Source organism: Thunnus maccoyii, chromosome 10 (assembly GCF_910596095.1).
Source record: "Thunnus maccoyii chromosome 10, fThuMac1.1, whole genome shotgun sequence".
Lineage (NCBI taxonomy): Eukaryota > Metazoa > Chordata > Actinopteri > Scombriformes > Scombridae > Thunnus > Thunnus maccoyii.
The window spans coordinates 31734348-31751990 of NC_056542.1; the positions used below are offsets into that span (position 1 = coordinate 31734348).

The 17643-nt window shown below is 38.4% G+C and overlaps 1 protein-coding gene across 1 annotated transcript in view; it reads left to right on the forward strand.

Annotated features, from left to right (window-relative positions):
- Positions 1-17643, forward strand: part of adgrb1a (adhesion G protein-coupled receptor B1a) — a 120574-nt gene that overhangs the window by 53905 nt on the left and 49026 nt on the right. The window contains exons 14-16 of the mRNA XM_042424000.1: positions 5933-6008; positions 10688-10790; positions 10903-10946. Coding sequence (XP_042279934.1) covers positions 5933-6008; positions 10688-10790; positions 10903-10946 — 223 coding nt within the window. The remainder of the gene's footprint in view (positions 1-5932; positions 6009-10687; positions 10791-10902; positions 10947-17643) is intronic.

Consider the following 17643-nt stretch of genomic DNA (forward strand, 5'->3'; position numbering starts at 1 on the left):
AATCATGTGAGGCTTGTTGGAAGATATATAGCTCATTTATGTAATCAGTTACTTGATATGGAAGAAAGTAGGTTGACAAGACAAATATTTATCTGAGATAAACAAATTATTGGTTCGTGGTCTAAAGACGTGTGCTCATTGTTCTGCAACTCTGGGTTTGTTGAGTTTTTTTTTTTTTTTTTTTAAATGAAAAGCTCAACATTTTGTTCGTTTAGAGAATCTGTGTTTGCTTTGCTCAGAACAAAAGGCAGTGGGCTGATGATATATGGACTAAACCAAAACTGCATATTTTTACAATGATAAAAACTGAATATAGTATGGAGAATTATGTTGTGTATAATTTGTCTAAAAAGCAAAAATCTTTGTGTGTCCAGCTGAGATCTGGTATTTTACCTCTGACTGTTGAAACTGGATGACATGTTAATCTAAAAGAAGAAAAGCGGATTTGTCCAATGTGCTGTCTAGATGATACAGAAAATGAGATCCATTTTGTTTTCTACTGTCCTTATTGTGAACTGCGCAATGTTTTGTTTAGTAAGATAAAAATAAATATTGATTTTGTAAATATGGATAATGCACTAAGACTGAGGTAGCTGTTCACATATGAAACATATAAATTAGTCAGTTATCTGGAGAAAGCTTGGGAGAAGAGGAAAAAAGACGATCCAGAGATAGAGTACATAACAGTTCTTTATGTGAACAGTTCATCTGGAATTTTTGTTTTTTTATTTTTGTTTATCTTTCTTTTTTTCCTTTTTCCATATACTTTGTGTATGCAATACTGGAAGATGTATTATTTGTAAAAAAAAGTGGCGTCTTGTAATCCCAAGTGGGATGGGCCAAATGTTTGGCATGACAGAAATAAAACTAAAACTAAACTAAACTCTACTTAACTTTAAACATACTATAGACACCATGCATCAATATTGTAGTAATCAGTGATCAATAGCCATTGGCAGTGAATATATAAAGCCATTGTCATTGGATATAATCAGGGGTTTTATAAGAATATTCTATTTGAGGAGTGGGGAGGTTTGTGCGTCATGAGTCGTGAACATTATTGGGAAGACCACCAGCTCAGCTTGACTCTTGTCTGCAGGCAGGTGCTAGGTACACTGTTTTTTAGTAGCAGTAAAGTTATTTGTGCTTTTCGACCGTTAAAAGACTGTCCTGTACGGCTAGCATGCTAATGAGGCCGTCACTCCTAATCAAGAGTCAACAGGAGCCAATCAGGAGCAATTAGAGACAATTTCCTCCCCAGCTGGGAGATGTGTCTCCACAGTGGCAATGTCACACCAGCAGCCAGCCCTCCTTATGTTTACAGCTTGGACTTGCTTACACGGATTAAAATTGCCCTGATGCCTTGTTTACACTGATTGATTGGTCCCCTCTCACGTCTCTTGAAATGAGCCTTTTTTCTTGAGATGAAAAATACAAAAGGCATGCTCTGTAGGCTACAAAAGAACAGAGAGAAATGTGTTTTCTGAACATGAAATGATGATGTTGCAACCAAACAGTGTTTTGGGCCTACAGGCAGAATTTGATTAGCCTCCCCTTTGCAACGTGCAAACATGCAACAGAACAGCAATCACCTTAATTATTAAATAACTGAAAGAAAGAAGATGAATTAATCTGGTACAACCAAATGTGTGAATCATTTTCTAAATTTAATTTTGCTGCTTATGCTATGAGACATATCAGGGAACATGCAGTTTGATTTACTAAATACTCAAACCCTATGTTTTCAAGTTTTAGCTCTTTACAAGTCATGTAAATTTTAAATTTTCTGATCATTTTCAAATATGGTGGCTTGAAGGATATTCACTGTGATGGAGGAAACAACTAAAGCAAGCTTGCAAGTTTCAAGAGTCTGCTGATAAATTGGCTTTGTTTTTGTTCAGAAAAGTCAAGTGAGTTAGTTACTTTAAATACATCATCATTAGATCTCCAGACTTAGTGTTTTTTCTTATTTTACATTACCTGTGATGTGCTAGAACTAAGTGTAAAGAAGTACAGTGTTTTTGCTTCACATTATTCACACAAATTTGGTAGCCAGACTCCAGCCGTCAAATTTGCTGGAGTGTTTTCAGAGTCCATGTAGATTTGTCCCAACTGTACAGACATTAGCTGCGGTTTGCTAGCAACATATGCACCGGCCGATGTGTGTGCAATATGTCTGTGTACTGTATGTGATCAGACTGATCTCATCAGAACTCATCAGGAACTTCAGCTCTTCATTCTCACTGTTTTAGCCTCAGGATAAGCGCAAACTGTTAGCTCAAGTTGAAACATTTTCTCACATTAGTTCAAGCCACCCCAAGCAAAATTACAACTGTTTGTGTCCTTTCACAGCAGTGCTGCAAGTAGATGAGAGTTGTAAGATAGCAAACTGAAATTATAAGTCTCACAACAATATCCATTTACCCCTTATACACTTTTTGGGTCAAAATTGACCCATTTTGAAGTTTGAAAGTAATAAAAACACTCATGACATGAAATTTTATGACTTTTCCTAAAGAAGAATTTACAAAAATTGAAATATTTCTAAATTATTTATTTTTGTACAGCTGGTATACATTTTTACACATAGAGGGTGATCCGAGTCAAATTTTACTTATATTTATTTAAAGAGGTTTTTCAAAACAGTGAAACCATAGGGTCATTGGGACAATGGGGACAGAGTTCAAGCGGGACCTTGACACTGCCATGAGAACTGCCCATGTTCCACCACATTGCTACAGTACATTTGGGTTTCCATCTACACGGGCCCCTGCAGACCTTTGAGGTGAAACAGTGAAAGAGTAAAACTGTGAATAGGCATCATCATATATGGTGTACATACAGTAGGGACACAAGGTCATGATACTGTCGCAGCATCTGCACCTGCAAACAAGCCTGCACAAAGTAACAAATCAAATCCATAAATTCCCAAGAAACTAACAGAGTGGTTGCCCAACATAGACCTCCTTATAGTGGAGGGCAGCTTTCATAGGACTATAAAAAGTACCTGAGCCCCTATTTCATTGATTTGGTTGTTCAAAATTTGGTACAGGGACAAATTATTAATTAGTTAAGGCTAATTATTGCTGCAAACTCTAGTGAATTGAATTAAGCAAGGGTGTGTTGTTCTTTCAAAAATTCCCCTATAAGCTACACATAGCCTACATGCCTAAACTTAGCTTTTAGCTAACATTTTTGTGTTTAACTGTTTAAAAGCCATACCCTGCTCATACCACTGTGATATAATTCTTTAGGAATATAATGGTCACGCTAATCAGGTCCTCAAGGCTCTCTCCCAGATTGCTACCTCATCACTTGTCTTCCACTACAGTGTCTCTCCACATGAAGTCACACTCACAGCAGTGGAGGGCTCTCACTGTAAAGACGGTAACAGGTAAACTGTGAGACACACTTGGCATCGCCCACAATAAGCAGGAACCAGCAGTCACCATGGACACCAACAGACACCTTGCTTATGTACATGTTGTTTCATGTGCTGTCTCCCTGCAAGTAAATCACATCTCTTATCACATTTCTATGCCTTAGAATAAAATAAACAGCATGCATGACAGGTAAAATGAATTTAGGGGCAAAGTGATATTTTCCTCATTTTTAGTTTTAACTTCACCTCAACCTCCTGTTGTTGTTGTTGTTTAAAGACTCTATTAAATGGCAGTGGAAGCAATTTACAGCAAATGTCCGTGTGCATGATCACAATAATATCTGACAAAGTAGCAGGACAGAAGTTAAATTTGTATGATGTTTACTCCATTCCTGGCATGCGGGCTTCTGTTAAGAGGTAATGGAGTATATTAGGCAAGCATAAGTGCACACTCGCTGTTAAAGGTCTTTCTAGTCCTTTTCCTCTCCCCACAAACTGGTTGAGAACATCCCCCAGTATGGCAAAGCATGCATGCAAACAAAGGTGAAGTGGATAGAGCAGTGGGTGTAGAAGCAGGAAACAGACTTAGCAGCGTCAAGCCTGTGTCATGAAATCTAGCTTTGATTGGTCCTTTCATATGTGAAGCCATGTGAATACTGAGGCTCATGTTTCACTACATGCATGTGCAAAGTCACACTCCAGCATATGCAAACAAATAATCAGCACATTCATCATACAAACAAATGTATTAGGGCAGTCACTTGGCTGTTTCAGTTCCAGCATACAGACACAGAACTGGTTAAAGTCCCTCCAGGCTACCTCTTGTTGGGCACAGACAGTCTGGCTGAGCATATTGCATGGGCCAGCCAAAGAGTGGATGAGTAGGACACATAATACTTCATCCCCCATACACACACACACACACATACATGCACATGTCTTGCTCGGTTCCCCCCTGATGCCCATGGGAGCTCAGCTGTTGCCTGGGAGCTACAGCCTCTGCCTGCTGCCTGGCACACTGCTGTGTGCTCTCAGGCTGCCATGTAGTGTGGTGAAGCAGAAGAGCTGGATGTCTTCAGATGGCCCGGCAGATGGAGTTGTGTTTTTTTCGCCTTTGACACTGCAGCCGGAAAGAGAAGGCTTCTCCTCGCCCCGGGCCTGTCTGTGAATTCATGTAGTCCAGCAGTCAAGTTTTGACAAATTTCTTCCCATGCTGGCACGACTCTGTTGTCCCTTAACTACAGCATTGGGAGCTCATCCACAGAGAGCTGCAGCCATATGTAGACATGCACAGATCAATATCAATCCAATACATGTCCAACTGTAAGTACTTTAAGTCTTTTGTGATTGGATGATCACTATTTCACAGGATGGATTCCTGACTGGTCAATGGTGCATGCAGTCAGGTGTCACTCAGGTTACCATGGCAGCATCAGTGTTAGCTGACCTCAGGGTAGATAAATATTCTGACCTCCACACCCTTACTTTCTGCCTTGCTACACAAAGTGCTCACTAATTCCTGAATTTGCACCGAAAATTGGCAAAATGGTTCATTATGGTTGTCCAATATGGAGGTAATTCCTATGATACTGGTCTGAGTTGATACAAAAGTCATTTTGAATGGAACTCAACACCTGACCTGTGTTATTAAAACAAACTTGCTATTACCTCCAGCTATCACCAAATCAACCAGGACTGAGATCATTTGGATTATACCTTTATTACTGTAAGCAGTCGTACTACTGCACACAACAGTGATTTTCAACCTAGAAGTAACTCAACCTAAACGCACATTAGATCATGAGTCCTCAATTGGTCTGCTATAGTTTCAGGGTTTCATAAAGAAATAAATCAGAAGAAATAGTTGTTGTTATGGGGAAAACAAACAAACAAAAAAACCCATTTTTTTCAGGAACACTGTACATCCTTAAAGAAGTTGGACCATAGTTTGATGAAAACTTAGCTCAGAGACTTTTCAGCCAAGCCAGTTTCTTTACTCCTCCACTGCTGAAGTTAAATTTAGTCATTGTTTTCTTCCAGGGTGAGGACAGTGTCAGGCTATGCTGCCACTATCTACTACGAAGGAAATTAACTGTGTCATATCAGATAAAAAGATCAACAAGGACAATACTGTGTGTATGTGCTAATGGCTAGTGTGTGTGTCTGTAATGTGTTCAAAGCAGCAAGTTAGCTTTGCTTTTAACTTTTGATATCTGTCAGTGTTAATGTCAGCGCGTGCCTGAATGTATTTGTGAGTGTGCAGTTGTGCGTGCATGTGTGTGTGTGTAAAAATGTGTGACGGTAAAGCAGTGTAAGAGACAGCGTTTATAGCTGACTAGTCATGTAGGCCAGCTCCAGTGTAAAGAGCTCTTGGGTGCTGGAGGAGTGGAGGCAGCATGGCAGACCTGCCATGCTCCTCTACAGCAGGCCACTGTACTAATAAGGACTGAACCATTCAGTCTCTCTGGATTCTCTCCTCAAAACAGTCCTGTCTTATATGACTTTGACCTCTCTGCTCTGTGTGTGTGTGTATTTCTGTGTCTTCCTCAGATTCAGACGACTCCTCAACGTTTGTGACAGGCATCGTTCTGTACAGAAACCTGGGCAGCATTCTGAATCTGCAGAGGTAAGACTTCCGATTTTTTTCTAAATGAAACTGAAAGATTGGTGGCTTCTTTAATTGTTACCCAGGCTTTCCTCTGGTAATAAAACTCAGGATCAGGGGAATTTGCAGAGGTGTATTCAAGAGGGAACTTGATAAATCCCCAGGGAAATGTGAGAGAAATGAGTTTACAAGAATATATCTAAATGTATTTTACAGTTTAGTTCAGAGCACCAGGCCACATGGAGTACTAGGATGGAACAGAATTAATTTGATTTGGATTTTATTTTGGATATGTGACCCTTAGTAGTACAATAGGATGTACTGGGTGAACTGTAAAGTTACAGCTTTAACAAAATAACTTTTTAATAATAAACTTTTTTATGTTGCTTTCAATGGGTGCAGTTGGCTGAGTTGTAATGGATAATGAATAAACCATTTATTACATGTCTATATATTGCTTTTAAATGCCAAATTGGGGGAATAAAGTAAAGAGAGTAAAGTGACACTATAATATCTGCAGTACAAATATGACAATGACAGTATTAAAACTTGAACTGGAGAAAGATGTTTTAAAAGCTCAGAACAGAAAGACGACATATAGACATGGAAGGCATAGGGAAAGCCTAATTGTATCATGGGCAATGCAGTACAGTATGCCTTCAGAGAAATAAACCTACAGGGACAAAAGAAAATGTCCCTCATGAGTCTGCTGACTTTAGAAATGTGCAATATATAAGAGGAGGACTGTCTTAAAGGTCCCCTCCCGACATGTATTAAGACATGTAGAAATACTGTGCTTGAAACAATACTGTGTGTCTGATATTGTGAAGTCTAAATACCACATTGAAATCCTTGAAATGGCATCTATTCCTTCTCCCTCCTTAACATCCAGAATCTATAAATATGCAAATATATTTCATTTCAGAAGTTTAACTCCCACTTCACTGTAAAGTCCATTCTGAGGTGTGAATTCACTAAAGGATTATGCAGCTTTTGCAGCCACTAAACCTGCACAAATAAGACAAAAAGAAACCATGTAATTCACAAAGCACCTGCAAAGGGTGAAATACACCACAAACTGCATCACCAAGCAAATAGCTTCTCTGTGCTCCTTTGCTATTTGCATGTATTTAAATTAGATAAAATTGGCCCCTTTCTATGCAAATGAGCCTCATTGCAAAAACAGTCCAATTCACAAAGACCTAATAGCCTAATAGCCACATGCAGTCAGAGTAAAATTATTGGTGTCTTCAGAGAGTTTGTGGTAACTGAAGCACTTTTATAAGGGTTGTCACACGCAGACTTTCCAGTGATCATGGCGCCGCCCATTTGAGAGGCTTGTGAGGTATTAAATGTTACTATTTTTCCTTTGTCCTCCTCCTCAAATCATGCCATCTTCTTTTGCAGTCTGAAGGTGTGTTTGGAAAAACAACAACACTGACAGACTGGGGTATTAAAACCCAAATACAGTTTCTCTCTGTCACATTTAAATTCCTTGCATTAAGTTTTAAGGAATGCGTCAGCACCTCGTCGGTCAGGACTTGTAGCTGGTGGCCTGAAATTGAATTTTTCTCTTTCTCTCTGCCATTGTCTGCTGTGTTCTTGGTGCAAAGGCAACATTTATACTTTTCCACATGGATAATTGCAATCAGATGCAAAACAAGGGCAAACTGCACTCAGCTGCAAAACTTTATGGGTGTGTTTGCACTGTAATATCATTAGTGCAATATCTTTTGTGAATCAGACCTTGAGACGGGGCAGATAGTGGTTGCAAGTGATGCGCAATTCATGGTGCTATCGGCAGCTGAAATCCATTCTTTGTGAATTCACCCCTCAGTGTATTTGCACTGGAGGCTTCATCATCATGCTTGCGTAAGTTGAAAACTGGAAAACGATTGGGTTTAAAACTAGTTGTGATGTTACAAATCATGCTCATAGGACCCACCCTTTAAAATCAGATTTTCAATGAGCACAGAGAAACAGATGAATGTGATATCAAACTCTGCACATACATCATTCTGCACAGTGAAGCTCAAACATCCAACTGTAGGAACAAGAAGGACTCTCAAAAAGACCTGACAAAAAACCGAACAGAACATCAACAGTTATGAATGCACCGTAAGGAGGTGTAGTTGTTCACACATGATAAACACAAAATATCATTACATCTGTTTACAACTACACTATAGTGTGTTATGTGTTGCATACCATTTAATAATTCTTTACATACTGTTTACAAATGCTTAATAGGGGGGTTAAAATAAAATGTTATGGACTGTGAGACAAATTGAAAGATAGCATTATTAAACCAGGAAAGTATGAATGAGTATGAGTATAGCTATGAAATTACTCCAACTTATCTAGTGAGCATGACTTTGGTGATCAGACATTCAGGCAACTAGGTTTAACTATATTTGCTTTTAAAACTGAAAATATTTTACGCTCCAATAATGGTTATACATTCTTCATTCTTCTTTATTAAGCAGCTACACATCGAAATGTAGTAAAACCAAATTTCAGGCTGTATTCCGTTCTGGGTGTTATGGATGGTCACGGTACAGTCAGGGCATTTTACATCAGGCCTGCAGTGAATGTTCCCAGTTGAATGAAAACAAGGATTTGATGCAGAAACAGCAGCACACTAGCAGTGGGTGGCCCCATGTATGTCTGTTATCTCCGTGAGTAAAGGGATTTCTTGGAAGAAGTTGCTATTGCTGCTCGTATCATGATTAACATACATTTTAACACAGCAGTGTAAGAGTAGCTGTATGTAATTATATATATATATATATATATATATATATATATATACGTACAGTATATATATGTGTGTGTGTGTGTGTGTGTGCATACAGTATGCATACAGTAACACCCAGTTATCTATGGCTCTGGTTGCCGTGGTAAGGAGCTCACCATTATGATAATGTGGTGAAAGCACATAATGAACTGAGACTGTAGCATACGGAAACAGGAGAATGAAGCAGACCCCGGCTCTCTTCAGTCCTCCCACATGTTTGTTCTGAATCTTTGGATCACTGCCGCTCTCCATCTTCCTCAGCTCCTCTCCGCTCTTCTTTTTCTTTTCATCCTTGTCTCCTCTCCTTTTCTGCATTTGATTCCCCCCTCAAGGAAAATGAGATGAGTTTGAGGCAAGAGACTAGATGACACAAAAGTTTAAGTTGACTGATTGTGTTTTGGAGTAGTGAGAGGGCGATTGTGCATAGAGGATACAGTGATGATGTGAGGAACCAGAAAGCGGAGCATGGGCTGTTGAACATGTTTGGCCGAGTGGAAGCTTTTAGCGCAGTACTTCCAGTAGCAATTCACTTTTTCCTGATTGTCTCATTCCACATGATTGATAGTACCTATGAAAAGCAGAAATTGCAATGCATACTAAGCAGGCAGGGAGAATGTAAAATAAAATGCCCCAAAAATTGTTATAAGATAAGCTTTTGAAAAACAATGTGGAGTGACTCAGATGTGGGAAAAACCCATGGACCTTTAAGGATTTACTTAGTTGTTAGGATTATGTGTTTGCTCTGAAGCAGAACACACAGACTCTGGTAAGATCATCAGAAACATCTGAGGCCATAATCTGCTCCATATTATTTGGTGATTGAACAACTTTGGCTCATGTGATTTTGATGCCACAATGACACAAACTGTCATATTGACAGTGGCTCTGATGAAATGTTTTAGCATTTTGTGACAGTTGTCAAACCTTCACTAAACTAAAAGCATTGTCAGCAATGTGCAAATCTATGTGCAATGTACAAATCTTACTGTTTAGACATGTTGCCTTTTATAAGATCTTCTATAGATGTCACTGTTTGTAATCGGATAGATTGTGAGGAGAATTTGACATTTATGGTCCCCAGATGAATCCTAACTACTTTGGTGATCCTTTAACTTTTCCTCTAGTGCCACCATAAGATTGATATGTTTGTTTTTTTTACTGAAATATTTCAACAACTATTAGATAGATTGCCATGAAATATGGTACAGATATTCACGGTGCCCAGAGGATGAATCCTAATCATTTTAGTGTGCCACCAGCAAGTTTTCACTTACAACAACTACTAAGTGGGTTGGCTCAACATTTTGGACAGACAGTTATGGTTCTTACATGATGTATCCTAATTTTGTTATTGATCCCCTGGGTTAACGTTTTTGTTTTAGAGTGAAATGCCTCAATAAGCATTGGATGAATCGCAATGAAATTTGGTGCAGACATTCAAGATCCCCAGAGGATGAATCCTCCCAGTGTGTCAGAGTTTTAACTTGTGACACACTGGGAGGATCACATCTGCTAGATTGATTAGAAATGTAGATATTTATGTTCATGACATTTGTGACTTTGGTGGTCCCCAGAATTTTCACAGCGCAATCATCAGGTCAAACTTTTTATTTATCCAATAAAAGTATTTTGTTTATGAAATAGTGACATTAACATCAGCCTCAGTTGTACCTTACTTAGTTTTAATTAGCTAAAATTAACATGCAAAACTATGATGGTCCACATGGTAAACATTACAACTACTAAACATCAGCTTCATTATTGCTTTTGTTGTCATGATGACTTTAGCATTTAGCTCAAAGCACCACTGTGCCTACATGTAAGTACAGCCTGACAGAGCAGCTAGCATGACTCTTGTCTTGTTAACTTTTGTGACACCAATGTTTTTTCTGTCTCTCTGTAGAAACAGCACAGTGCTTAATTCCAAGGTTTTGTCAGTGGCCATCAAGCCCTCCCCTGCTTCCCTCTCTGCTCCGGTTGTAGTCGAGTTCTCTCACCTGTACAATGTGAGTAACAAATAAACTCTTGTCTCCAAGTGAGTTTGTGTAATTGTGTTTTTTTGTTGTTGTTTGTTTTGTTTTTCTCATATTTATCATGTGACTGTTCTCCATCCATTAGGGCACAACCAATCAAACCTGTATATCCTGGGATGAGAGTGACAGGTAAGATCCACTATTATTGATTTGACCATGCATGCATCCAAACTTGCCATGTGTTGATCTGGATTGATATGAATCTTTAAAGGCTGATCTTTTTACTGATATTTTGTTGGACTGAACCTGCCAATAGATGCTATTTTGAGGAGGTATTCGATCATTTGAAATTTGTTTCATGCCATTTCTTGTTCCATGTTTCCTTACAACTGCTTGTCTTGATGGAAATGGGAAAATACAGTATATACACAAGTACTCATAGATTCAGCCAAAAATACACATTGAAGAGTTCATACCAAATACTGACATGATATGGAAGAAGGGCAATATTGTTGTTTTGGATTAATGTTGCCAGTTGCTTTTAAATTTGAGTTATATTACCTGTCCATTCATCCATCCAACACTTTGGTTCAGAGCAAGATATTGTTTGGCTAAATTTCCACGAAATATATATTCATCTTCCCCAGATGATGAATCCTAATTCATTTGGTGATCTCATGATCCTCCTTTTAGTCCCTATCAAATTCCAACTGGTAGAAGATGAACCCTTTTCATGACCCAGTGGCCTTTCAAGCACCATTCCCTGGATAAATACATTTTATTTCCACTACTGGTAAAGGTAACTTTTAAAAGTAAAAATAACAACATTGTCACTGTAACACTGCAGCCTCTAAGAGCCACTAGTGAAGCTTTAGACTTTTAGTCACGTTTTGAATATTTTTCCATCCGAAACAACATAGCGCACAGTTTTAATCACACACAAATCACAACTCAACTTTTTCTTTTTTTTAATCTAGCAATGTCTTCAAATTGTCAAGTTATTTCTATGCACAGATAAGCAGTCAATCTGCATAATATCTAGCAGGAGGTGCTTACACTGAGTGGTCCAGATCCAATTTGTAATTATCCTAATTTCAATATTGGCAAACCACATTCAGTGTAGAGCTCCTAATGTAGTGTCTGGTTCTCCAAGTGGGCATTTTAGAAACACAATGTTCCCTGTGTAACTTCTGTGTCTGGCCACAGTGTTTTTAATCTTGACAAAGTCAGTGCACCAGTCCCCAGTGAAAGGTGCTGAGTGTGTTGGACAGCTCGGCAGCTCTTGTCTGGGACAACGCTAACCCCACACTATCACTGTTACGACACTGATGCAGCATGTGGAAAATTAAAAGTGTCGCTCACAGCTTTCCTCCCCATCCGAGCCCACGCAGACACATCAACATGTGCGATAGAGAGCAGTTCAGAGTCTACTGAGGGAGAGAGAGAGAAACAGACAGAGAGAAGGAGAAAGCGGTGAGAATGGCAGGACACAAGAGGAGAAAAAGACACATATTGAACAGTTCAATTCTACTGCTTTTGTGGCCAGATTTAAAGAACTACCCATTTGCTTCTTGCTCTTAAGTGCCCTATTTGTTTAAGACAAGAAAATAGTGTGTGCGTGTTAGAGCGTGAGCTTTGAGTGAGGGAAAGAGAGAGGGAGAAAGAAAGAGGGAAATATTTTGCAGACTTATTGCATTGCAGCTTTGGACATTTGCATTTAGATGGGTGCGTACACTTGTGTTTCAGAGACAAAAGAGCAGAACATTCATTGCCTCAGTCAAGGGATTAAAGGAGGTTTAGCTTGGCACATATAGACCTGAAGCAAGAGTGAAATATACAGAGACAGAGATGATTTTGGGAGAAAAAAAGAAAGAAAGAAAGAAACCTGGGCTTTTATTTCTAATTTTTTATCACTAATTCTTTACTAAGATCATTACTTTAATGTCTATATTTAATCATATTTAAGTAAACATCCTCTCTCTTGTCCAATCTTTCCAAGCTTTTAATGCAAACTGAAAACGTTCCTCACACTGATAAATTCACAATACTGTTTCCACAGCGCATAATCAACATAATCATAGCATAAACATTCTATTGCTCTTAATTTCTCTTTTTTTTTTTAACAGAAATACTGTTCTCACTCATTGATTAATTTCAGTGAGTTCTACTTTGCCATTCTTTTGATCATTTTTAAGCTGTTAAGCGATTAAGCATTACACTTCCTGCAGAGATATTTCACATACAACAGCCTTTGAGCGACTCAAAGGGCACCATTGCAACCTTTCCTCATAGGTTTGTTTTTGTGGAACAGCTGCAGGAATGTGTTGATATTCATTGATAGTAGCTGAACGTTGCTCAAAAAAACAGTAAAGCAGAGATGGTATTTTTGTTAAAAAAAAAAAAAGACACTGATTGATGGGTATGATTTGACTCTTGTTGTACTGATGGATTAGTGCTCATACTGTATTATCTGAGTCTCAGCTTTATTTAAATATTGGCTGTTTTTTACAAAAATTTACACCACATGCACTACTGTTCATATTGGTTCAATAAAATGTCTAAAGACGCTCTAATGAAAATGTTACCTTTGAGATATTGTGAAGGTTTTTGAGTGATACTGACCTTAGTCACCTCCTGAATGTCACCACTACTGACAAGAAAAAGAGACAACTGACACAAGGACAAAAACATACCAAGGACAAAGGATCTAATCTCCTGATGCTGGGGGTGTGGGGTTGGGGCTGGGGGAGACATGTTCTATGCAAAATTAAAATCCATCTTGGACAGCAGCTATGATTAATGAGTTAATATTTGGGAGAGAAATTGGAATCTGAGGAGGCGTCCTTGTCATGTTGATAAGAGCTGTGACGCAGCCTGTGCCTTCACCCGTACCACACTTCAATCTCCTGAAATCAATAACAAGAACATCAGCAGCTTCTTTCTGTCTTTCTCACTCACACTCACATGATTACTTAACTTTGTTTACATTATGTCTTACCTGACGTACAATTAATACTTGAACTACATGGGATTTTGTATCAGTCTGCTGTTGCCCTGACAATTTCAACAATTTCATAGGAATACAAAACTTTTTACTATATTGTCCTGCTTGTCCATTTTCCTGATAAGCTCTTAAAAAAGCACACGACGTCTGCTTGTTAATGAGATATGTGTCTGTCACATGACTATTACGCACAGTAGCTAAGAGTTAAATAGCTTTGGAACTGCATCACTTAATGGTGATGGATCTGGAGCTAGCTAAACTCTTACATGCACTGTAACATTATGCATTGAAGTGATGAATGATATGATTTTGTTTTGTATTATCTACTTGTTTCGTCTCTTGTGGTTTTGCATGTTTTGTCAAACATATTTGTAATGATAATAATACAGTGAAAATAACAGGGTTTCAATAAAGACAGGCTGCATTAAATAATGCTGCCCTAACCATCGGACAAATTGGTTGCCCCCAACTGCAGTAAGACTAAACAAGCATGTAAAAATGCATCAAATGTCTTAAGACAGCAGATTTGTTGAGATGCTAGACTGAAGCTTAACATGTCCAAACATTAGGATGCCCTGATCACAGGGCATACAGTATAATATCGGATGTTTTTGACCAAGTGGTTAGCATAACTTCCTGGAAACATTTTTAAAACAGGGTATTGAATAACAGAAAGTCTGCAATCTTGCATCACCTCTAAATGAAATGCAAAAACATTTCAGTTTTGTATGGAAGCTCAAATGTGTCTTTAAATTGTCTTAACGTTGGATTGTTACTGCTTGAGAACACATTTTGATTAAGTGGCTAGGCAGGCTCCTGAACTACACTAATGTCCTCTTAGAATAAGTCTTAGTCTGTGTGTTAGCATTACTACTGTTATATGTGCCTGAGTTGCGTCTCTTTTGTTAGCCTGTCACTGTTACCTGGCGACCAAATTAGTTTCCCCATGAATTTATATAATCTAATCTAAAGTGTGGGTTTATACAAAAATAACACACTGTTAAACTAGCAGCAACTTTCTGTGTACATAAGCAAGGTGAAAATGTAAACTGAAATCACTACACAGTGGATAAACACATAGTAACTTACAAATAAATAGTTCCAAAATATAACTATAATTACACAATAATTACACTATGCAGTATTGTTTTTTTTACATTCATGGATCTACAAGCACACAATATGTTATTACTACAATATCGATTTACCTACTTTGAATACTGGACTATTATGACTCAACAAAGCCTCTTATCATCAACACAAGAAACTGGAGGATGATTTTGATGTTTAGTGCTTGCCAACAATTTTGACCAATTGGACAATCTTCCTAAAACTTGCCTTTCCTTTATTCTTTTCGCTGTGTACTAAAGAAAATGGAACAGTTTTGTAACACAGCATTTATTTGCAATTCCATTAATCAGTCTAATTGTTGGAAATTAGCCCTGTATGTTCTGGACTGAAAAAGTCAAGCCAGTGCATTATTAACTAAGTAATATATATATATATATATATATATATATATATATATATATATATATATATACAAATACAGTATATGAAGCAATAAAGTGCAACCAGTGCCAAAGTGCAAACATCCATCAAGTGCATAGAGTTCAGTGATCCTGTATAAAGTGCAGCCAGTTTATAAGTCTAGTATGTTCCATGGAAGATGAGATTTGTCCAGACTTCTCCTCCTCCAGAGGTCAGCAAGTAGCTGTTTGATCACTGTGTCGCTGTTGATTACAGTCTGCTGTATTACCATGGTACATCTTGTTTTCCATAATTTTAAACACACAGTTCTGTATGTTTGGATGGCAATTTATTTTCTATAATGCGATACATGACAGGTTTATAGCTAATTTTGCCACTTCCCATCATCATCATGCAGGCCCTGATATAAGTGCTGCCTGCAGGGTATAGCATTGCAGTATTTTGGTTAAATTCGGTTTGTGGTCAAAGAGAGCTTATTACTTTGTATCTTAACATCCAGATTTGGGTGGTTCAACATACATATCAGAAAACAAATACAGTCAAAGAGGCACTGTAGGGTTTAGGTGAAAGGAGATTTTTTCAGGATAGAGACATTGCTGCATATAGGCTAGACATTGACATCGACATATTTATCAGGCTGCAGCCACTTATCAGTGTTACATCTGATCACACAAAGCAACCTTGCTGTCTCAGTTAGTTTGTGTTGGTATGTGTTTGGCTGGTGGATACTAAATTTTACTGCCCACTCATATTTTTTTACCAGTCACCATTTTGTAACCCTAAACTTAACCACTGACCCAAAAACCAATGTTTCACCAATAGGGGACACAGCTTTTGTCACAAGCCATCCCCAATAAACTGGTCTTAAGTTGGTGTGTCCCTGAAAGTGATTTAAGTCATACCCACACACACACACACACACACACACACACACACACACACACACACACACACACACACACTCAGTCATTGCAGCCGTTTTCTCCGAAGCCGACTTTCCTTGTCAGTGCAGATCACCTACATGTGGAGGCTTTGTGATCCTCCACCAATTTTAAATTTTTAGTCCCTACAATAAAGCCATTGTTTGTAGAGATGCACTGATTGATTGGCCACCGCTCGAAAACGGATGGTTTCCAGCTGATTGGCCATGACTGGTGACCGACTCTGATCAGTCTCATATATCTGATTTTTTGCCAGTCAGATATGGGCCACACGATGGCTCACATCACGCACACAGCGGCACAGACAGTAATGTCATAGTCACACACATGCTGAAATTAAATGATATGAATTGCAGCAGAGACTCACCATTGACTGGTAATGTTACAGTTCAGCCACCATGGCTGGTAGGTTGAACAAATTCACCAGCCACTTCATAAATTCACTGGAATTTGGCTGGTAGCCGCTGCTAATTTCCATCCCTGATTGGCAGGGGCCATGTTTGTTTACTAGCACTTCTGAATAGAGAGAGGCTTTATTGTAAGGCGCAGACTGCTCACAGTCTACTGTATTTATATTCAGAGCATGCTAATTCATTCAAATTCATTTGACAGCTACCAGCTGTTTTAAAGCACAGGACATTGATGAATACCCTGAGAATGAAACAGAAAGTCATGGACCAAAGTCATGTGTCAGAGTTTTAATTACTGAAAGTGTTCGCTACAGTATCTGGCCACAGTTCAGCTGTACTAGCTTATCTATCCATGTGCTTTACTGATGCATCCTCTCATTTAGAAAGCACTCACCTAAGCCAGGATATAACTGCCTTTGATATAGGTGTAATGTGTAAATAGCAGCTTTGTTACAAGTTTAGAGATTAAATCATTTCATTCTTAAACATGCATTAACTGGACAGCGCAACAAGCTGTAAACCAACAAGTCCTCCAAATTAAATGACCAAATATGTCATTTGACCATGTGACTCCCAAACGACACATAGGAGCATATTCTAATCTTCTAATCAGCAATAATTGGCAAGACAACAACATCCTTTGTCTGGGTTTTCCCAAACCATTAGAAATCACTGTTCAAAAATAATGATGTTTTATGATGTGACAACGCTGTGGTTGAGGTTGGTTAGGTTTAGGCATAAAAAACACTTGGTTAGGTTTAGGGAAAGATCATGGTTTGGGTTAAAATGATCACTTTAAGGTTAGAGAAACATGTGATGTGGGTTAAAGGTACTACCTCGTTAAAGTTAGACCACCTTCGTCATCATGGCTACAATAATAACTATTATAATAATTATTGGCTGTGTTGTACTCCCCATGACTAATCAACTGATCTTCATGTAAAGTGGGTGGAGTGCTCCTTTAAACTAAATCTAAAATTGAATGCAATGTTAAGATGCCAGTGTAAGGCTGCATGCTAACAGTGCTACAAATAGGGCTA